The sequence below is a fragment of the Emydura macquarii genome, unplaced genomic scaffold (assembly GCF_026122565.2).
Source record: "Emydura macquarii macquarii isolate MOO-44397 ecotype Brisbane River unplaced genomic scaffold, CSIRO-AGI_Emac_v2 contig_2365, whole genome shotgun sequence".
In the NCBI taxonomy this organism is placed as follows: domain Eukaryota; kingdom Metazoa; phylum Chordata; order Testudines; family Chelidae; genus Emydura; species Emydura macquarii.
Genome location: NW_027132502.1, coordinates 2847038 through 2870516, shown reverse-complemented (window position 1 = coordinate 2870516; position 23479 = coordinate 2847038). Strand labels below are relative to the sequence as shown.

The 23479-nt window shown below is 41.6% G+C and overlaps 1 protein-coding gene across 1 annotated transcript; it reads right to left on the bottom strand.

The window, feature by feature from the left end:
• Positions 1 to 1029: 1029 nt before the first annotated feature.
• Positions 1030 to 23479, bottom strand: FYTTD1 (forty-two-three domain containing 1). Its single transcript, XM_067561100.1, has 9 exons — positions 23256 to 23479; positions 19567 to 19698; positions 14205 to 14350; positions 12724 to 12836; positions 8340 to 8436; positions 6738 to 6802; positions 5636 to 5710; positions 4585 to 4711; positions 1030 to 3117 (listed from the first exon to the last, which is right to left on the bottom strand). Exons 1-9 carry the CDS (start codon positions 23431 to 23433, stop codon positions 3022 to 3024), a joined length of 1029 nt encoding a protein of 342 aa, XP_067417201.1. The 5' UTR covers positions 23434 to 23479; the 3' UTR covers positions 1030 to 3021.

Sequence of the window (23479 nt, the reverse complement as noted above, 5' to 3'; positions counted from 1 at the left end):
CTTATTTAGCACCTATCAGTATCTGCAAGTGACTTCTTCCATTGATTACTAATGATATTGGGTCCACAAGCATTTAAAAAAAAGGGGGGAGCAATATTCAGATGATGCAAAGGCACTGAATTAGGTTACTCAGTGTCAACACATCTTTCCAGACTGCTTCTATTGGTGGGAATTCTGCATGTGAATAAGGTGTGCTGCTTTGTGAACTAGGGATAAGTGCAACCCTTTAAAAAAATTCCTTTCAGGTCTACCCCAATAACAAATTACTCACTCCAGCACTATAAATTGGGACGTCTGCACAAGAGCTCATCTTGATCTTTCAGGATGGTGCTATTTTGCAGTAAAACCACTGCATGTGTCTCCTCAGAGATCATCTGAACAAGCTCATCATTCAGGCCTTCTGGTAATGGAAAAGCATGAAATTTGGATAATCCAGGGGCCTAGTCAGGTACTCACCACAGTTGACATTTTGTCAACCATATCTAAAGACTATGTTTTGTCTACAGCAGGAATGAGAAGTGGCAGTTTTACTGCCAATCTAATCTTCTGCTGGCATCTCACTGAAAAGTGACCTCATTTGAGACTGAATGGGAATCTGTCAGGGACAAACATGCTGATTCTATAATACTGGTTTAGATTAAAGTTTATCTTCTGATTAGTGAGCCATACTAAAGCAGCATGAAAAGTGGTTTATGTGCCGACAGATCTTTAGCTGGCAGTGTGTCACAGACTACATCACTTTTCAGTTAGATGGTACTTGCTAATAGAAGGCTCAGAAATGTCAGTTTTAATTAATGTGTTCATCAAATGCAATTCATAGTTCAGACAATACAGTATCAGGAAGTGCTTGTCATTTTTCAGGATGCTGTGCTGATTCAAGAGTGCAGATTTCTTTAAGTTCAAGGTTTCAAGGAACACACAGAAGGTTAACAGCTACAGTTAAGTACTGAATTCCCCCTTGTGGGGTATTAGAAATCTGCATAATTTATCAACATACTGGCCAAAGGTTTATAAAACAGACACAAAATGTGAAACCTGTAACATTTTATTTAAAAAAACCCAACAAGCTTCAGAATAGATCCAAATGTGGTAACTTCTCCAAAAAAATATCAAAAGCTACAGTGTAAAGCCATCTTCTCGTGAAATACAAATTAGCTTTTCATGATGCACTGCATCAATGTTTTGCATCTATGTTGATGCAAAAGGAATTTTTTGTTGCATCCTGGTACACAGGAAACATATGCACTGAAACAGGATGACTAACACCACATTATCTACTTAAATTCTAACCGAGGGACATTTTTTCAACAAAATTTCTACTAGTAATTTAAAAAACCTTAACACATGAAATTTAATTTAGTTTTTGCTAGGTACGTTTTCCAAGTTAAAAATATAGGGTTAAGTACTTAACAGTGTCAAGGATGCATTTTGACTTTAAAACTGCTATATGAAAGAGAGTCCTTCCACCGTCAAGTGCTCTCAATGTTAAACTCTTGGGTGAACAACTTGTTTACTTGGAATTTAAGAAAAAGTGCAAAGAAACCAGTTTAAAAAAAACTGAATCCGTAGTCTTCCAAGCAAAAGAGTATTAAAACTATTTTGCCCTATAGGCATTTATGGATGCAGCAAGTCAATAATTCCTTTTAAATCGGGCTATACCTAAGTCCCATTGCTATGAAACAGCTGAAAATCCACTAACTCCTGGACTGAAAGTAATTTTACCTGTACAATTGTGAACAGGTGCTTTGTTTCCATTAAGGGTGTGAATGCATAATGAGGATGCTCCAATTTGGCCATCATCCTGCAGATAATTATGCACATGCATAGCTTTCATGCATGCTAATGGTCTCATTGAAGCCAATGGGATTACTCATGTACATAAAGTTGAGCATGCGCTTAAGTGTCTGCAAAATGTTGACCTCTTCTCCCAGCAACTCTTCCCCAGTTTCAATAATGTAAAGATGCTTGACTTTATTTCGGATGAGGCTTATCCTTGACTTCTCTTTGGTATATACAAACAGGTGCCATTTGATAGCTTGCCTCTGACTTTTTCTTAAAAGACTGAGGAAACCCTTTAGGGGCAAGATTTATTACATTAAAATCCAGAGTCTGGGAGGGTTAGGAAACTTAGCATGTTACACTTTTTTATAAGAAAATCAGTATTTATCCTTAGAGGGACACCAAACACAAAAATAAAACCTAAAAAAGGAATAGAAGGGCAGAGTTTAAACAAAATGTAAGAAACTGAATGGTCCATTTACTGAGGAGGCTGATACGGTATGAACAGCTGCAATACAAGCTTCTCCCATACTGCCCAATCAACATGCCTCAACCCTAAATTGGAGGGACCACTTTTAAGGATGAGTAGTATAGTCATCATGCCTATTAAGTTCTTGGCCTTTCAGACAATTGTTTTACTTTTTCAAATGAGGATGCAAAAAATTTAGTCTCCAAAGAAGAAAAAAAACTTATGTCAAAAGCACAAAGAATTACAACCAAGCCCCCATGAAAGAAAGAGGCAGCTACATCTTGAACAGAAATACTCATGAACTCAGGCTTTACGCCTAACTGCAGTCTGGAGGGATGTTTTCTGACTCTCTCTGATCCTCTGAAAAGAGAGATCTGTAAAGAAAACGTTGACACGAACTTCACTATAGTAGGAGTTGAAGAGCAGATATGGAATGTCACTAACTAAAATAATTGATTTTTACCTGCTGTTTGTACTTTGGCTGTGAGGGAAACTAAAACAAATCTCTTGCCTTAATCACCAGTTGGGGTTACACAAAATCTGTTTAGATCAGAAAATGGACACCACTTACCAAACAGATCACTTTCCCCATTTTTGCCTGGGTCATCATGTCTTTTTACTATTAAAAGTAAAATCAATAAAGATATTTAGCTCTGTCAGCATCCTAACAAAAAGTCTGGAGAATTTCAGTGACGTACGCTATACTCTTCTGCCTACTTTCATCCCAGTTTCTCAGATCGGTGGAGTCTTTATGTGTGTCCTTTCGACAGCCTCTAACCCACTGTTACAAAACGGCTTCCTTTGTTCTGAGACAGGGCTGTTCTTTGTTCCTTGAGGATCCCAAAGCGCTCATTCAAAGTCATTCCAGTCTGCAAAACAAAATCATTTCAGTAGAGCTTGCAAAATATTAGACCGATCTGTTACAGTAGCAAAGTTAGGACAATGAGAATCACTTCTGCCTAATGCTGCTTGATCAGATTTTTTCATCCATACTGAAACTGGCATCTAAGAGTTGTATGTAAACAAAAATCGAAGGTAAGTTAGTTTTCTTTTCCCTCTTTTGCAATATTTAAAAACAACAGATGAGTACAATATATCTTAACAGATATATTTATGAGATGCAAGAACATTAATGGAGTGTTAAGCTGTAAGTCAAGTCAGGAAATGCAGAAATTCAGTTAAGGTCAGAAAAGCAGAAAATGGAATTTTTACTCCACAGATCTGTTCTCCATATGTATTCGGTTACATCTGCCAACTTCAGTGACTAATACAGGTTTTTACTACTTTACATTCCTGTTGTTTCAGAGTCCACACAGCTGAGGGAGCAAACTGGATTCTATTCTGGCTAACAATTCATTTATTGGACTTTGTTCACAAGAACACTTGCAATATTCATTACATATGATTGTTCCCAGAAGAACCCAGCATGATCTTCTTATTCTAGATAACAGGGAGTCACTTAGAAAAAGCACCTTTATTTGTAAAGCAAGAAGATTTGATCTGGAAACCCTGAAGTCATACAATGCAATAATGACATTTTTATGGTGTATTTTTACAGTATGGTTTTAGTTTTACCACCTGTAAATTGATGAGTTAACCCCATTCTGAACTTTTACTTTTGTATTTCCTGATAGTCTGAATTTCATTCCTTCTCCCCCATATTTAGTTTTCCTTTTCATTGAAGACAGCTGTTGCATAACTGCATAGTGATGTAATTCAGTCTGGCAACTTTGCTAGATACAAAAAGCCCAAATTCTGAAACCATGTAATTGCACAATTTTGTTTTCCCAAAATGTCAGATTGTGATCTTCTCCACTCTGTAGACTCAGAAACCATGGCACTATGGCATTGCACATAAACAGGAACGTAACTAAATTCCCAATGAGATTCTTCAATTTTATACATATGCACAGAAGTTTTTGAAGTCATTGTTTTCAATTCCTCATCTGGAATTGAATTAGTAAGATTCAGTTATCTGTGTTGTGCAGAAGACGACACTAAGAAAAAAAGAAGCATTTCTGCTGTCCTCTCAATTACGGAATATAATCCCCTTCATCCAGGGACATCAGAGTGCAATACAAATATTAAGTTTTAAATCCTATGTGAGATAGACAGACACAAGTTTTTGGTTTTTTTTTAAAACAGATGGGAAAAGTAGGCACAGAGGTGAAGTACTTGTCCAGAGTTACACAGCAATCAAATGGCAAAACTGGAAGCAGAATCAATAAGTCTAACTACTACTTTAGCCCTAGACAACTTTATTAACAAGGGACACCATACACCCTTTTATTTATATGATGAATCGTTACAAGTAACTGATAGAAAATAGCTTTTACCTGTTTTCCAACACTGTTGATATCAAACTGTAACGTAACTCCTTTGGGAGTCTTCTTCTCTTCTGGTTGCTCCCTCTTCATTAGAAATGGGGGCATAGGAATACGAGTTAACGGTGGCTTCTGGGAACTGAAAGACGACTATTTTTAAAATGGCACATTGAATAAGGTTAATATAACAATAATCAGATGTACTGTCTATTACTATGAAAAGATCAGAGCCCACACTTCCAAGTAAACTGCTAATAACTCAGTGGAAGGAACAATTTAAGAATTATTAGAATGTGGTTGAAACACTGACTGGATTGTTGAGAGTGTCTGATTTCAAAGAGGCACAATAGAGTATAACCATTCATGACTTAACTGAAAACAATACCTATCTGCAGTTTCAATGGGTTAAAAAAGAGTTAGGGAAGGGAAGGGGAGGGGAGAGGAAGTTTTTAAAAATTAAATTAAATATTAAATATTTATTTTAAACCTATAGTGCTATTGATATATAGTGATTTTTCATTGTCAATTTTACAAGCTTTAGCTACAAAAAGCCAGGCTGATTCGTTTCCCTTTTGAGGCTAGGTTCCACTGATCAAAGATTTGCTCAGAGTTCTGAAGTTCAACACTAATTTACTAAAAGGAACACAAGAATGTGTCTGATTTAAACTCAATTCTACAGTTATCTCTATAAACTAGGGAGGATTCTGGTACCGACACTCAAGCATTCAAACTCAATAAGGGAAGGGGAAATCAGTCTAGTTATGATGGGGTATAGGGTGTAGGTGAAAGTTTACTCACCTAGTAATTCTAAGCTGCCACAAAATCTTTTCCATTCAAGCCCCCACCAAGCTCCTAACTGAGGAACCCCAAGTGCATCCCAACAATTACACATTATCTGAACACAGATTGAAAAACAGAAAGGGCCTGATCTTGCAAAGCCTCCACAGACAGAACTCCCATTCGAGTCACTGGGAGCTGTAAATGGGGAGAGTTTGCTAGACGGGGCCCAGAAACAGTAACTGGACTTACGAAGGAAGAAGATCATTTGGAATGTTCTACTCACACTGGGGACGGGATTGCTCCAGGGTTGTCAATAGATACAGTCAGAATTCCTCCATTTGTGGTGGAAGTTCGCCATCTAGTTTGCAAGCACAGGAATCACTTATGCAGGCTGAAATTCCAGAGTCCCATTTGAGCTTTACGTGAAAAGCACGTTCCTGACTAGTCGCTATTTTAAAAGTCTGTCAGAACTCTAAACAGGAGTTTTCAGAGTATAGGGTGGTATACCAAGACAACCTACAACCGTCAAGCTACACATCTACATGGATCACTGGCATACACTGGGCACGGTCTTTGTAGCTACTAAGTTGTCTAACTATTCAGAGCAGCTCTAGATGACATTGGTGAAGAGTGCCAACACACATTCCAACCTAGCATTTCAATCATTACTAGAGCAATGGTGGGAATTTCTGGAAATATTCAGTACAGACAAGACCAAACAGGTCCTTCCATCAAATCCAATAGGAAGTCTGCAATTCTGTGACATATGCTGCTCTCATATGAGCTGAGTATTCTTCCAAGAATAGCCTGCTGCAATCCCTTTTGCTTGTCCATGAAGAGCTTGGGAAGTGAGATTCCCTCTTTCCTGATATGCATGGCCTATCTTATCTCCCTTTTCACATGTTAGCATGGCAAATGGCCTGTCTCACTGATTTTCAAACTGGTTTACAGGCTGAGTTTATGAATTAGGTACAGTAGCTGTTACAGTGACAGGAGGGGAGAAACGACTGTTTTGTATATAGCCTAAGGGAAAGTTTTAAAATGATAGTGGGCGCAGAGCTTAGTTAGTAGCTCTGAAACTGGCACTAGATCCCTCTTTCTTAGGAACATCTTGTGCAAGTGATCCCTCCAGTTAAACTAAGAGCTGCTGCAGGAAGCAGGCAGGCAGGAAGGAGGAAAGGAGGGAGAAAGGGATGAAAGCTGTTTCCCACCAAACACATGGTACCTCATCCAAATTCACCATCATCACTACTCAACTCAGAAGTCCACAAGAGAAAATTCCAGTCGGCACATCAGTAACAAGTTAGCTACAGAAGAACCAAATCAAAGCAGTTTAAATGCATAATGCCTTAACTATAGCTCTTCAGCTGAAATGTGACACTTACTGACGAGTCCCCTTTGCTGCCTGATTATCTAGAAGCTCTTCTACTGGCTGCACTTGTGCCTGCACCTGAAAACACAAAGATGGGTACAGGATTTGAATACTGTTTCACTTCCTGATCTTGCAGTCTGAGGTTAAAACATGAACAAAAATCCATGAACACATCCATAAAACGTATATCAAGAACAAGAGATCTGCAATTTTGGCACCGTTCAACTGCAGAGGGTCTCAATAGGCCATAGAAACTCCCATGTTCCCTTAGAGCATAAGCCATTTTTATAGAGGAATTCAAATAAAGGAATTTGCCAAAAACAACAACCCAATAAGCAAGACAGGGATGAGGGAGATTCCATCAAGACCAATAAGGAACAGACGGGCTAGACGCTTACCCACACACAGGGCTGGAATAGAGAAGATAGAGCCACAAATGTGGGATGTGGTCAAAAGAGACTTTAGAAAAATCATTTCTGAAGATCCATTCTACAAGACACAGACTGACACCATGAATAGCATCTAACTATAAGATAATCTGTATCTAATGAAGTGGTCCCCAAATTTTTGTGATTGTGCCCCCTTACCTGGACCACCCCCCACCCCCAGGAGCAGGAATCAGTAGCCAGGGCCAGGAGCAGGGCCAAAGCCACAGCCAGGGGCCGTGGCCTGGAGCCAAGGCTGGAGCAGAGATGGGGGCGGAGCAGGGCTGGGTGGCGCTTCGTCCCTGCCCCCATGGGAACTGGTCCAGACCCTGCTGTTCCAACACCCCCCCCTCCCCCCCAGTTTGGAGACTTCTGATCTAATGCTATTGAGTCCCCCTACCAGTCTGCCGTTTTACCACATTTTGATTTTATGGTTTTTAATCACCCCTATTGCAGTTTGAAAAATCCTCACTAAAGCCCTAATCCTGCAGTGATGCCACACAGATGGACCTCTGAATCTGTGCAGAACCCCACTGAAGAAAGTGGCGCTCCTGTCTACCCATGCAGTTTCAGTTGCAGGGTTAGGGCACAAGCATATATAGTGAAAATTAAAAAAACACTTCTCTCTACATTCTTAGTTATTTGACTGTTACTTATGAGGCTGATGGTTATAGATTTATGGTTCAACCATATAAATCTGTATCAGTTTATGGGTTAAGCTGATTTAAACAAAATCAGGCAATTCTGAAACGAACTGCTTTTCATACTTCAGCTAAAGGTAGCTTTAAGAGCCCATACATAGCTTTCAACAATTTACCTTCAAGAAGCAGCTGCCCATACTTCCCACCATCCTGAAATTCTCAAACACGCACCAATTCCATACACCTCAGAACATTTCAGCCGCATATGGGGCACAGCAAAACTTGCCTTTTGCTTTACAATATCTCTTTGTAACTCAAGATAGGACCAGGGTTTCCCTGAAATGGTAAGTCTATGGTTCCAAGTCCACTTGAAGTGTTGTCTTCTCAGAGATCAAAGAAAACACATCAAGTGAATTTATTCAGAATTGATCTAAATAGTCTAATCCATTGGGGGGGGGGAAGAGGGGGCGCCACTGAGGAAGAAAATAGCATTTATTTTAGAATTTAGTGCATCGTATTTTTTTTTATTTAAGACATTTTTTATTGTACCTTCAGACCCCTCCTGAAGAGGAAAGTTGCTTGACGCATGTCTTTCTGCTGGTTTAGTTTATTTCCAATTCTGGCAAAAGTAGATGGTATATTATTCCTGTAACATTTTACAAAAGAAAGTCAATATAGTTATCAAAAGCTTGTACAGACAGCCACTTTTTAGAGAAAAATAGAACAAGACGGTGGATAATGGAGTCAAAAAGCAAATGTCATATTCCCCAATACATCATTAAGAAGAGAAGTCACAGTGGCCTGATTTAAAGACTGAGCCTTTCAACTTTGTCCCAACTAAATATTTAAATGGAGTAGAGCGGGTTTATTAAATCTACATTCTTGTTTTAAAAGACACAGGGAGTTGTCATGGCTACCGAGGAAACTGCACCTTAGACCACCTTTTAGTCTCTCAAGGGCACCGTTTAGGTGACAGGCCTGGCTTCCTACATCTCATTTTGGGTTGAACCATCCAATCTCACCACACTCAGACTGGATCTCTGGGCTACAGCCCCCTGCTTTCCAACTGTGTTAATGACACAGGGTACCTCATGTCTGACATCTGTAAGAGTTTTTCCTCAGGACAGCATATTTTGCATGGACACAGAAACAGTCTCTTATGGCTGGTCTACACTACATACTTGCCAACCACAGTCAACTTTTTGCACCAAACAGTGGTGGTGTACACACTACAATCCTCCCTCCTTCCCACCCGCCAACCCAACTCCCCACATTTTGTGACAAAATAAAACCACCTCAACAAGAGGCATAGAGCTTTTTGCATGAAACTTTTAGCAACAGAGTGTCAGTGTAGACACTGTGCCTGGTTATGTCGTGGTAAATGGCCTCCAGGAAGTGTTCCACAGTGCCCATCCTGACCACTCTGGCCATCAGTTTGAACTCCACTGCTCTGCAACCATCTGCCCTTCTTCCTCTAAAGTCCTGAGAATTTTTGAAATTCCACTTCTTGCTTGGTTGGCCTAGAGAGCTCACATGCATTTTCCCAACTGTCCATGGCAGCTCCATGCCCAAAACACTCTCCTGCTTGGAGCACACCGGAGTTTCTGGATCTGATCAGCATCTGGGGAGAGGAGGCTGTGCAGTCCCAGCTCTACTCCAGCCGAAGAAACTTTGATGCCTACAGTCAGATTTCTCGTGGCACGGAGGAGAAGGGCTATAAACAGGACATTCTGGAATGCCGTGCAAAAATTAAGGAACTGCGACAGGGATACCAAAAAGCTGGGGAGTCAAACCACCGCAAACAGGTGCCAGCAGTAACATGGAGAAGTACTGCTTTCTACTGATGTATTCTGTTGCAAAATGATCCAGGGCCAAAATTGGGATGTGTGTGCCATCTATCACTCTGCCACAGTGAGAGAATCACATTGCTGCAGAGCCATTCACTATTTCACGCACATTTCCAAGACTCACAGTCCTTCATAGCAGAATGCAATTAATGGCCCTGCACACTTGTGATAACACAACGCCAGAGGTGGACTTCCTGACTCCAAACTGATTAGCGACCGACCGGTAGCAGTCTTGAGTTGCCAGCTTCTACACGGCAATCGCCACGTGCTTCTCCACTAAAAGGGCAGCTCTCCTTCGTGTGTCCTTGTGCCCCAGGGCAGGGGTGAGCTCCACACAGAGTTCCATGAAGGTGGCTTTGAGCAATCGAAAGTTCTGCAGCCACTGCTCATCATCCCAGACCTGCATAATGATTCAATCCCACACTTGTTTCACACGCCCAAAAGCAGGGGTGCAGTGTGTGCAGATGCTCCGTGAATGCAAACAATAATCCAACGTTGTTTGTTTGCATGGCACACAGCAGGTCAGGTGCTTGTATTCCTGTTCCAATTGGGAGCTAATGGTATACTGCATAAGTAGCCATAATGAGTTCAGAACGCTGACAACAGTGGAGAGCAGTGCAGGATCCATCCTTTCAGGCAGGCACACAGGAAACTGGGGCCGTTGAAAAATGCCATCAAACAGTCGGAAACCCATGGAATGATGGGACGGAAATCACTGCATCATGAGACACTGAGCCTGCACCCATGATACACTGAGATCCTCTCCACTTTCCCACAACTCCTAGCAGCACAAGATGGTGAGCTGCACAGGGGGATAGCTGCCCACAGTGCACTGCTCTCACTGTTGATGCTAGAGCACCAACTGAGGACACGCTTAGGCAACACAATGAGTGCTGTGCGAATAGGCACAAGCAGAATTATAGCGCTTTTTGATCATCGCTGTAACTTGAGTCAGCAACACTCTCTAGTGTAGACAAGACCTTAGAAACAAAGCATTATTTATTTATTCATTCATTAAAAGTATTTAGGAAAATGGGCTAACAATGGTAGTCCTAGATGTATACCTCCTTACTTAATCTTAAACTCTCTAGTCATAGCTCAGGGAGGTCCAGCTCATCCCCATATGTTCGAGTTGATTTGGAGAGCCAATCTGTTCTGCCCAAAGCATATGCCCTCTGTGTCTGTCAAGCTAGAGGTCAATTTGTGTCTGTTGACAACTGGCTTCCCCCCTCCTCCAGTTTGGGATTTCCTTTGCCCTAGGCTCAGCCTTCGAAAAAGTAAGACATTCTAGCATTCATGGAGCCAGACGGGGTATTCCCCAACAAACAGCTTCTCCATTGTCTCCTCCAGGATTCTTATCTGTGTCACTGTTTTGTTTCATGTTTCTCCTTTAATAGCCCTCTCTGATTTAAATCCTGGAAGTAAGGCAGGTTGATTTCAACAGATAACATGAAGGGTATATGAAATTTATTGATTTACTGATCTACTCAAGAGCCTACAAATGATTTTCCAGTTCTTGTGTCTATATTTGGCAACCCTTGGCTCCAAAAGCAAGCAATGCACTTATACAGTACTTTATAAATATTAATCCTTCCAAAAACTGCTAATTAGATAGGGGAAATGGAGATTCAGTGCAAAAGGGTTAAGTGGCTTGCCTAAATCCACATAAGTCTGTCTAAGTGGGTATCTAATCAAGAATTCCTAGTGCTCAGCCTTGCGCCTCTCTGCAATGTGCCCTGTTTAAATGGTATTCAAGATTAGCGTACCAATATAATTCAATCTTTTAAATTCAGCTGTGCCCTCTATAGAGAAAACAGCCTATTTTTAAGTGAGATGAACTATATTAAAATTGCTAAAGCTGTTTAACCAAGTTATTATGGTCTAATTGCCAAATCCATTTTGGAAGACGGTAGCAGGTCTTTTTATTTTTTTAAATGATGGAAATCTGGAGACCTCCAAAAACACCTACAAATAGTTAAGTACTCCTGAATAAAACAGGGTGATATGGGGGGGATGACAAAACACAAACCAACCTATGAACAAAGGCTAGGTTGATTTCCTTTAATGAAGTGTGTGCTACTGCCAATATCTGGATAGAAATAGAAAGTAATCTGATAAATGTTCTACACTAAAACAAAAATTTAGCCTAATATCATCTCATGACTGAACAGTCCATATATTTAGCATTTCCACTTGAACAGAACAGTAGAAGTGCCTGTTTTATTTTGGCCAAAACCAGAGGATCCTTGTCCACAAACAGGAGTTGGATGGACAAAGTAATTTGACTCACAATAGAGTGAGACTACACAACATACATTTTACACTGCAAGTTACTTAATCTCCCACAGTCTTTACATTAGCATGCCCTGTTCTCAATGGAAAGTCTACTACTTTAAGCAAAGGTAGTATTCAAAAGGTGAAACATTAAATGTTCCAGGTATCCCTAAATCTGCCAGGAGCTGGGATTGGACGAGGGATAGGGCACTTGATAATTGCCGTGTTCTGTTCATTCCCTCTGAAGCATGTGGCACCAGCCACTGTCAGAAGACAGGATGCTAGGCTAGACGGACCATTGCCTTGTGTGGTAAATAGTTTTTTCAGTGGAAGCATAAGTCACACATATCTGCAGTTTAACACAGTACATTGGGATAATTTCGGAACAAACAAAGCATGATATAGTTTTCATGAAACTGAAGATGTTAGCAGCTCCCATAAAGTGTCTTGCAGTGAGAGCTCAATTACTTAAATAAGATGTCACTTTTAAAGTTACCTGAACCTTAGATTCCATGTGTTGACCATTTTTATAGAGCTAGAGCATGCGAGCTACATATTTTATTGTGTCAAATGGCAGTAGAGTTCCAGGTGTAAGTGAAGAAAGCTGCTTCCTAACAGTTCCAGGGAACAACTAATACAATTAGCAGAGCACACAAATCAGGGTATGCATAAAGTCTACTAATTGTACAAGATTTTATCCTACTACTGCTCTCTTGGTTCCAAGTCAGCACTGCCAGAAACAGAACTCCATATCATTATCAAAGGGATGGGCTGGAAAAGACAACTCAAAACAGCATAATTAGAAATCTCACCTCCTGTTTAATGGGACAGGCCTCCTGAGAGCTGGCATTTGTTTTCTCTGCAATTCAAACGGCCTCTGAAGAGTCATTTTCCTTTTCAAAACTGGGTAGTTTCGCTGTGTGTTCTTTACAATTAAAAAAAAAAAGTTAGCTATCCAAGTAATAGTTTTCTGATGTATACTTCTGTAGATAGTGCCCTTTCACAACTTATTCAAAGTTAATGATATCAATCTAAATGTCTCATGGATTACTTCATTGAAGCTGATGGACTGAGACTTGTATCAACAGTTTTACCTCTTATCAAGATTATGTATTTCCTTCTTTCAAGCCCTCAAAATTGATCACATTTAAATTATGACTACCCATCCAAGGCCTTGTTACATGTTTTAATTCAGCAAATATACTTAAGTCTGTTGTATACTTCTGAAAATGTATTACTACAAGCAGTTCTAGGACCCTTAAAGAGTCACCACTATTTCAGCAAATAGTCACAATAGAAGATGTCACACCAGGTCAACCATATTTTCTTTACTGTTGATTCTCAATATGTAAAAAAACACTTCCCTTCCCCTTATAATCAACTTGCTGCTCCTCCTGCCTGAATCCTGTAAGAACATCACAATATCAATCAAAATCATGGAAGTGACTATTAATTCCATACTTTAGCATACTTGCCACATGAGACGAGTATACTGCTTGGCCTAGGTCAACTCAAAATTAGAACCTTGCTGTTAAACTAAAAAAATCTACTTCATTTGTCTAAGACTTGCTGTATTCAGTCCTGTACCTGTGCCAGAAGATTTCTGCTAGCCCAAGTGATCAGTAAGAGGTTTAGAGGCTGTTACTTCACGAACTACCAGGACTAGGTAGAAGTTCTGTACACCATTGTAGAAAGGAGAATCTCAGACTTCGAACGAATGGCAGAGTGTTTCTATTCTTAACTTTTGCACACCACAAGAAAGCAGATGTGCATAGCCACATTCTGAATACTTCTGTTACTACGCCACCTGCACTTGTTCTTGACTATTGAAAAATGACCTCTTATGGTACAAAGCATTACATTCTTGCCTTAAGTGTTTGACATTATAGCTCTAAGCTCATGTCAGTTTGGGGGGGGAGGGGGAGAGGAGAGGAAGAAGGGGGATGGGCAGAGAAGCAATATAGTATTCAAAGTTAGGCTATTTTAATGTAATGTTAAGAGCCACAAATGTTGTAACAGTATAAATGCATTCAGGACTAGTAAATCTTTCCAAGAATCTGTCTTGGACGAGTACTCATGACAAGATTTGCAATACCTAATTTAACGCAGATGGGTTTTACCAGATACTTGTGTGATTGTACTAATACAAAGACATTTAGATATTTTAACAACAAGTCATTCTGAATCTTTTATAACCCACTTGTCATATTAATTATTCAGTTCTTATGTTAGGAATAACTCTCCCATTGCCAAGCACAGACAGGTATACAAGATACAAAAATTGCATTCCTACCTTCTCGCTAAGTGGTTGTCTGTTCAGAGGACTAATCCCTTTGCGTGAACCTAGTACTTTCCTGGCTGCCAAGCCAGTTATAACTCCATAGGGACGTTTCCTCCCAGTTACCCTCCTTCTGCGTCCCAAACGGTTCTTACCAAAACCTACAATGGAAAAAACAAGAAACACTACCAAACTGTTTCAGAAAGAGACACCACAGCTTTTGGCCTTGGGCACATGATATTCAGTGAAGGCTAGCTGTTCAGTTACAATGTAAGCCATGAAACAGGTTTTCAAAGCATGAGGCATGCTGCCCTGAGGGGACACAACATTGTTATTGGGGGGGGGGAGGGAAGGGTGTGAGGACCTGATGTGGCCATGCTGATTGGCCAGGGTCACCAGGAGGCTCTCTCCAGTAGGGCAAGGGCTCTATGTGGATGGTCTTGCCAGGATCAGGCTCCCTGCCCATCTTGCTCCCCCACTGCTGCAGCCACAAACTTGAAGTTTCCCTCCTCTGCTGAGGGGAGAGGCAGGCAGGGACTCTGAGTGGGGAGCAGCAGGCTGCAACCCCGAAGTACTGCCCTTTCCCTGCCAGACAGAGCCGCCTGCTAAGCCCAGCCCTTCAGCACAGCTTCAGGGCACCGGACAGAGCCTGTGCAGGGGAAGCAGACACAGCCATGCTGAAAGAACGGGGGCAGTAAGATATTGTGTCCAGTGGGGGTGGGCTGTATTCATGGGGGTGCATCCTTCTGTTCCCCTCCTGACCCCAGCCCTTCAGTGTGACCTCATTCACTTCCCCTGCACAGGTGGGAGTGAGACAGGCAGGGAGCCAGGTCCTGGCAGCCAAGGCCACCTGATCACTGTAGAGAGTGGAAGGCTTCCCCCTCTCCTGACTGTACTGGGCACCACCCCCATTTCTTAAAAAGAGGGGGGCATGCATTGGACATGGAACTCTGAAGGAGAACTCAGCAACAGAGTTGGGGAACCTTTGTCTTAAAGCAAAAGCTATTGGCCTCATGTTGCAGATGCTGCTGCTACATCAGGTAAGTCAGTTCAAGGCTGGCCCTAAACCAAGAACAAAAGTGAACCAATTCCCAACGTGGACCATGCAGTTTTGCTGCACTTCACTGAACCAGCAAGTTGAGTACTCTATGGCAGGGATAGTCAATAGGTGGAATGCAGGCCAAATCCAGACTGCCAGATGCTTTTGAACAGACCCTGAAATCTTTTTAGTTATTTTTTTTATTACTATTTTCTTCTCTGGAGTCTGGACCTTGACCAAGAAATTTGGACCTTGACTAAAAAGAATGGAGTATCCCTACTCTATGGCATTTGTTAGGATGACAAATTTTGCTGCTGGGTATAGAGAACCAGAAGCATCCCATCTTGTGTCTATAAACAGTAACTATCTCAGCCTAAAGCCAAACAGCACAAAATGGCATATTTTATTTCAACTTTCTGATCATACAGCCAGCTATAGCAGTTTGGAAAGTCCCAGCTTGAACAGAAATTATACTCAGGTGCAGTCTACATTATCAACATCTACCATGCTGGAGGGCCCAGTTACAGCAGTGGGCTTCACAGACAGGATTATAACACAATTTGGTTTTATGCTATGAGACTGAACTACATTTTAATCATATACCCAAATATTAAACCCTGCAAAGACAAAGACTGTAATATGATTTCAGAACACAGTTTGGTCTCTCCTATACGGTAATAAACAAACCATGTTTTTGCTCTGTTTTGAAGGGTGACACCATCTTGGAAATATGTTCCTGGACAGATTTTTCAGTGTTTGATAGACTGGACATTAGAAACCAGAGGTAGATCCTTTCATTTTAGGTCAGAAGCACTTAAAGCAGTTACCATATGACCAGAGCATGGAGGATTGCCTGAAAGTGGCTTCCTTCCTATTGGGAGTGGTATGGAAAGCTAGAAAATGGGTTAAGATTTTTTAGACTGTCCTCCACTAACTTCTACCCACCCCGCAACCTCTTGCTCCCCTCTCCTTAAAGACCTTTCTTCTGAAGAAGCTTAGCAGCACCCTAACAATGACCTCCAGAAGCAAGAGGGACCTAGAAAAAAGACGGGAGTCAAACACTCTCTCTCTCATTTCTGTGGCCCATGAATAGCAAAGGATCTGCTGCAGCCTTATGCACCAGGCTCTATGTATTCCATGATTCTACAGTCCCAGTTTACTACGGAATCCGCCCCTTGCCTCAGAATTATGCTCCAGAATCTAAGCTTTCATTTAAAGTTCCAGTCCTCACGGCTGTAAAGATCACTTTGAAAAAATGAAATCAGTATAACCAATGCAGCAAGTCTTAAATCTGTCAGCTTGAAACAATAACTCTGGGATGTATGAGCATAACAAAAAAGGAATTAGATTCAAGTTACTAAGGAATTAACAGTAAGAAAAATTCTAAGTCATTAGGTTCCTCTTTTGGTTTCAAAGGACCTGTGCAATGAGAAATACCCAAGAACTAGATGTGACAAATTAGAAAAATGTCTACTTTTCTTTTCTTTCTTTCTTTTTTTTTTTTAAATATTACGTGACTTGGTTTCACTGTTCAATTTTTTATTGCTGCTGCCTGAGTGCATAGAGTTAAATCAAAAGAGGGTGTCAAAGGATTGTTAAAGAGTCAAGCAAGAAAGGAAAAACAATGAGAAAGATAAGAGCTTCAGGTACAAAGCATCGGGTGTTAAGATAACAATGGTTGGGCCATCAACTGGTGGGAGGGGAGGACATCTAGATGGCTCCATCCAAGGTAGGGTTTGTTTTCCCCTTTCCACGGCTGAGCCTAACATCAAAGAGTACACTAAAACCTTAAAGAAACTAGCCTACAGAAAGAAGGAGAGGGGGAAAGGCAGGACAGACAGGACAGAACAGAAAGAAAGACAGGACAGAAAGGGGTTGAGTGAGTGGCCAGACAGGCTACCTAGTATGTCAGTGGAAAAGCTAACAGGCTGGGGAGACTCATTCAGAGACAGAGGGAGTATAATGTAAGCAGGAAGCATGTTTTTCCCAGCTCAGAAATGGGGAATAAGCTAGACCTGCCTAAGTTCTGGCTCGAGAGATTAAGTTTCAGGAAGTGTGTGTAGTAGTCTTGTTTTCTATTGCAGCTCCGTGCACTCTATACCTTTGGGTGAAAGAATAAATGCATTGTTTTGAAGAAGTTGTTTTTGAGGCACTTTGATCAGCTGCTGTCACACACTCCCAAAGCTGGACCTGCTGATATAATCTTGGTTGGTATCCAAGGGGCTGTAACTCAGGTCCTGATCTAGAGTGGGAGAGCTGCACATCCGGGGGGGGGGGGAAAGAGGAGAGCGAGAGAGAGAGCGAGAGAGCACTCTACAAAAGTCAGGCCTTGGGCCTAAGACCCCAAGAAGGGAAAATGGTACAGCTAGTCCAGTAACAGTGACACTAAAGGTGAATTAAAAATAATTATTGATCTATCAAGGCTGAGATGATATTTAATATTCTAGGAATAAACACCCACACAATAAGATCAGTGAATGGCAACAGTGCCTGAGCAACGCCCAAACAATGAGTCAATAAATAAGTAGCTGTTGATATGCTTTAGAGAAGAACTGCTCTGAGCCTGAAAAAGCATCAGTGCGAAATGAGTAGGGCTCATTTCCCACTAGAGGGGAAAATATCTAGCTGTGCATGGAAAAAAGTTATAGCTGATGACATTTTTTTTGAGATTTCAAAACTGAAAGTTTTGTAACACATTTACTTTCTTTAAGCCAGCTCTAGTAATAGTGAACACAAGCCAAAGAGGGCAGTTCCCCAAAAGACTAAGGGACTGTCACAACAATTGTATTTAAAAATTCAATATTTCCATTACTAAATGTCATTTAAGATACTTGTAATATTTTCAGTTCTAATTTTCACTTTTGTTATTAACTTTTGCACTTGGCACAGCTTGAACAGTGAAAGGAGGCTCGTATGTTTATGTTTAATTTCCAGTCAAAGTCACTTACTCCTTCTCATGAACTAGCAAAAGTATTCTAATGTTTGGGCTGCAAACACCGCAGAGGTGCATTTTAAAAGATTCGCAAATGAATTTATTTTCACTGATTATCAATCTTATGATTTAGGTTTAGTTTTCATACAAAGCATCTGTTTTGAGACTAAAACACATCACCCATTACTCATACACTAAACATACTTGAGGAACGAATCAAACACTCTGAAATATACAAACTTTAATCCAAGAATACTTCGTTTCCCATTTTTGTATTAGCAATTGTCTTCTTTTGTTTCTTACTAAAATTCCACTGTATTCCTAAAACACAGCTGCAAGCTTAAATTAATTCATTGCTGCTAAATGAATAAATGCCAAAGTGAATTTTAAACGCCTCATTATTCGCTTTAGTGCATTATTAATTATGATGAGGTAATAAGCTTTTGATTAGAGAGTTTAACTTTTTATAGCTTCCATTATCCACAGTGCTGAGCAGGTACAAGTTACCTTTCAAACCACCAGTGTCACAGCCACTTGTCTAGATAGCCACCTAGGATCTAGGTAGCACCTCAGGAGCATCTGAATACAGTCTATAGGAAACATTCATCATTACTGATGAAATCTTTAATAGAATTAAATAGCAATGTTGACAAATTTTTAAGTTGTACATCCAACCTCCTCTTTACTGCCTGTATATAGGTCTATTTCCCACACCTCTAGTCCACTGCAATATTGTGCGCCTGCAAAGTGAGACATGACAAGCTCTTTGTTCACAAAGAAGGTAGCTGGAGCAGTAGCTCTCTGAAACACTCTGCTCCATCCTTTTCTGCACTGTGGAGAGTAAAGAACTCAGATTTCACTAAGTCTCACTTTGCATGCATGGGCAGTATCACAGACTGGAATAGGGTCCTGAAACACAAGACAGACAGGTAGCAGTTGCCTTTGTGAAAGGCCTGATAGATAGTTACAACTTAATGAATGTAACAGTTTGGTTCTGGTTTACAAAAGGTTTTATGGATTGGCAAGGTTTCCCATCTGCAAATGAATGTAGTTCACAATATACTGTCAATACATCTTCCACGAGAAAGCTGAGCAAAGAGCAAGGCTTCTTGACTCATGGAAGGTGTGCGATACATCCATAGCCCGTTTTCCATGGAGATCCAAACGCTGATCCCACACGGAAGCACTGACAAGAAAAACTTATTTAAGATCACAAACTAGAGCTGAATTATAAATTTAAACTCTACAAATGACTGTATCTGAAAGAGACATTTGAGTGAACTATTAAGTCAACCCAAACTTTTTCAAAAGGTACAAAAAGCAGCACTACATGGCTTTATTTAGTAAGTGACATTTCACCACACAGCAATGATGAGAACTGTGCTGTATTTTCATAAAGCACATACCTGTCTGCTGTTGGATTCCCCACCTGGTCCACCTCGTCCTGAACTGTCGAGCTCCATTCTGTTGAAGACTTCTGTTCATTTTGGGGAAGTACTGCTTTCTCTCTTCTTTCTTATTCAGTTTAATTATATCATCTGCAAAAGTAAAGCTTTTTTGATACACTTTAGACTTAAGTATTTTAAGTAGCAATAAAATCTTAGTCGTTTTGAATTAAGCCTTGTAGCCCTTACTCAGGCGAATTCCCAGAGTCAATCTCTTTAGGAATAATTCTCAATGGGAGAGTAAAGATGGAGCCAGGGCTACTCAATTGGCCCTTCAGATTTATTGGTGGGGATGTCGCTTGCAACTCATCATCCTTTTCAGTATTTCTCTTGCATTAGGTTCTCTAAGACCAATAATGAAAATTATGAACTGCTGACTCTGCTGGATAGCTTAGTGCTCAGTGAGTGTACAATGCAGAAAAACTGGTGCCAATTATATTTTCATTCTTTACATTGGTAAATTAGTATTATAGCCAATTGGCACTGCTGTATTCAGTATAGATATATGAATTTGACATTTTTTCCATTTTTAAGAGGCAACAGGGTTAAAAAAAAAAGCCTTACTATGGGCTTTAGGACATTATTCTCATGCTACTATTTTAATAATTTCAATTAAACTTTCACATAAAACAATAGCCTCATATACAATCTTGCAAATACTCCTGTGCTATAGACTGCTTCCTTTGTGAGTGCATTATATATATATTTGCAGCAGCTAATAAAGTAATCCAACTTCTGGAGAGCCTTTAATAGCTGGAAACAGATCAAGCATAACATTTTTGGGTTGACTGCATGGAGGACCCAGAAGAATCTGCTTCTCAAAAAAAAAATCTGTTTCAAATGAAGTGTCTGGGAACACAGCACAATCAATCATATAAAGTCAGAAAATACCAAACTTAATGTTCCAAAAATATTACTTCTACAACACTGCCTGTTCAATATGTTTTATGCTACATATGTTACAATATATAATATTATAAGCACATATTTAATCAGGAAAAGATGAGGTAATATGACATTCATACAAAGCAGCCAAGTTATCACTAGAATTTTAAGCTTTCAAACATTTATTTAGTCCATCTTAAACATATTTTAAAGCAGATGACCACCTTCCATATCATTTTGGAAAATTAAAGGTTAAAAAGATGACATATTAGACTGCAGATCCACTGACAGCTCAAGAATACTTCTGAAAACAGAGAGACTAGGTGGGTGAGGTAGTATCTTTTATTGGACCAATTTCTGTTGGTGAAAGAGACAAGCTTTCAAGCACCATAGAGCTCTTCTTCAAAAATCATAAACTCAGGCCTTGTTTACACTTACAGCACTGCAGTGGTGCAGTTACGCCGCTGTAGCTCTTAGTGAAGATGCTACCTATGCCAACGGGAGAGCTTCTACTGTTGGTGATATTCCACATCTCCGAGAGAGAAGAAGCCCTCTGTCTACACCAGACCTCAGGCCAGGTCTACACTACAGACCTATGTCAGTATAACTATGGCACTTAGGGATGTGAAAAATCCACAAGGTAGGTAGTTATACCAACCTTTGTGGAAGAACCCAAACTTAGGGGTCCTTACTTATACGTCTGTTGCCCAGCGGATAGTCCAAATAAGCCAGACAGCAGGTTAACAAAGTCAAGAGTTTATTCTTTACGTAAAGAAGGTGGTCCCTATATGCTAGGGGCGACCTTAAAAGCTTTTAGAAATGTATGTTTATAGCCTTACACAAACAAGTTTATTTACGTCACAGTTTCTATGGCAATACATACTAAAAACTACTTATTTAGGAATATTTTGGCCTAGTACTTTTCCACTGTCCCTATCTAAGTTACAAGGTCTTTCTTCGCATTCCATCCCTGCCGGCGCCCAGGCCTCATAACTATCTTGTTACTGCTAAACATTCTAAGACTAAACATCTGCTAGAAAGGCATATTCCACCTCAGGCTTTTGCAGCCATTCCTACAGACCAGTTCTTATAAGAAACAGAGACTCCATCTTCTTTTCCCTCCACACCTTAACCCACCATATAGACAGCACTATGTTGATGGGAGACCTCCACCCATCAACATAGCTACTGCCTCTCAGAAAGGTGGATTAAATATCCATGGATTCTCAAACTGGGGGTCATGATCCCTCTGGAGGTCACAAGGTTATTATGGGGGGGGGTCGCAAGCTGTCAGCCCCCACGCATGCTGGTAAGGGTGGCATGTCACAGGAGAGGGTCATCACTTTTGGAGTCATCATCACAGACTGAAATATTTTCAAAGGGGGTCCCAGCAAAAAAAAATTTGAGAACCCCTTATCTATACCAACAGGAGAGTTCTTTGCTGTCAATGTAGGAGCATCTTCACCTAAGCACTACAGCTGAACCAATGCAACATTTTAAATGTAGACCTGTTCTCAATAGAGACACAGGTTTTATGTCTCATTACAACAAGCTCTAACCCCCTAACTGCTTCATTCATTCTATGACTGCAGAAGTGTTAAATGCCCACTTTATTTTTAATGGTTTCTTGCAACGTGTTAACTCTTACCAATCAGTTCCACCTACTTCCTTTGATGTGCAATAAAACTGGGCAAGTTGTAGCCACCCTCATATTTTAAGGTGACCAGCAATGAAAAAAATAGCATGAAGTTGTCCCCCCCTCCCACAAGAAAATTTTTTTACAATAGAAAGTGAGGTCTTATTCTCCCCAGATTATTGGAAGACTTGAGGATAGGACATCTAACAGGATTAAGACCTTACAGATCCGAAGTAAAATTGAATTGAGAAGAGATATGATTTGTTTAGGCGGAGTGTTTAAACTCAGCTGTTCGGTTAACCCCACTTAACTCCCTAATCCAAGAAAACAAAAAAGCTCACTTTGCTAAAGCCATGATACTCTGGCCACTTCAGTGATGACCCCACCCGCATTGCTGAGACTCTGCCAATGGGTCAAGTAGCAGAAACAGGCAGGGCTGGCCAGTGCCGAGTGCAGAAGTGAGAGAGCCAAGCAGCAACTTTTCTTTTTAGGGGAACAAGGCCAGGGCTTTACATATGAGAAAGCAGCAAAAAAAATGGGGGGGGGGCCCACAACCCCGACTAGTTGTGCCGGGCCCAGTCCTCTCCCTGAGTGCTCTCCTTTGCAGTGAGAGGACCATCCCAGGCCCGGCCAGGCCTTCTTCCCTTGAGGGGGGGGAGGGGAGAACAGGTCTTGATCAGACCCCCCCAGCCTCAGCAGACTGGGGCCCAACTGGCCCCCTCCCCACTAAGACAACGAGCCTCGCCCCTCCCCCACCGCCTGTGCAATGGGTCCGTACCTGAGGCCCGACTCCGAGGCCCCGCCCACAAAGGGGAGGGGCAGGCTGGGGATGGGGAGGTGCCCCGCCTCCACGAAGAGGACCGTCTCGGACTGGAGCCGCCCCCCCCCCCCCGCAATAGGGAGGCCCAACCCCGTGGAGCCGCTCACCGAGCCAGGCCCAGCGGCCCCCGTCCCCCCGGAGCCCTTCCCCCGTCACCCACTGTCCAGTCCGCGTACCCCGCCCCCGTTCCCGCCGCACCGCCCGTGAGACCCACAGATGGTCTGGTCCGAACGAACCCTCCCCGCCCCGGCCCTAGCACTTGGTTCGGCCCGCGCCCCCAACACGGCGGGGCAGCCCGGCTCGCCTCACCCAGCGACATGTCGATCTTCTCCAGGCTCTCGCTGCTGCCGCTCCGGGCAGCCGCCGCGGAGAAGCCCAAAGGGGTCGCCCCGACACGGAACCCGTTCATGGCTGAAGTGAGAGCCGCCTCCCCTGCCAGTCCCTGACCGAGCCAACGACCGCCCACTCTGCGCATGCGCGGTAACATCCTCTCGGCCTCCTCCGGCTGAAGCGCTGAACCAGCAGACCGTGTG

Bases quoted from the DNA above. Each gene is read 5' to 3' on its own strand.
- FYTTD1 (XM_067561100.1), bottom strand. From the start codon at position 23,433: ATGTTACCGCGCATGCGCAGAGTGGGCGGTCGTTGGCTCGGTCAGGGA. The intron at 6,803-8,339 runs GTACAATAAAAA...TTGTGTTTTCAG, and splicing joins TCTTCAGGAGGGGTCTGAAG to GTGCAGGCACAAGTGCAGCC. The intron at 3,118-4,584 runs GTAAAAGCTATT...TTTGTTTTGCAG, and splicing joins TCAACAGTGTTGGAAAACAG to ACTGGAATGACTTTGAATGA.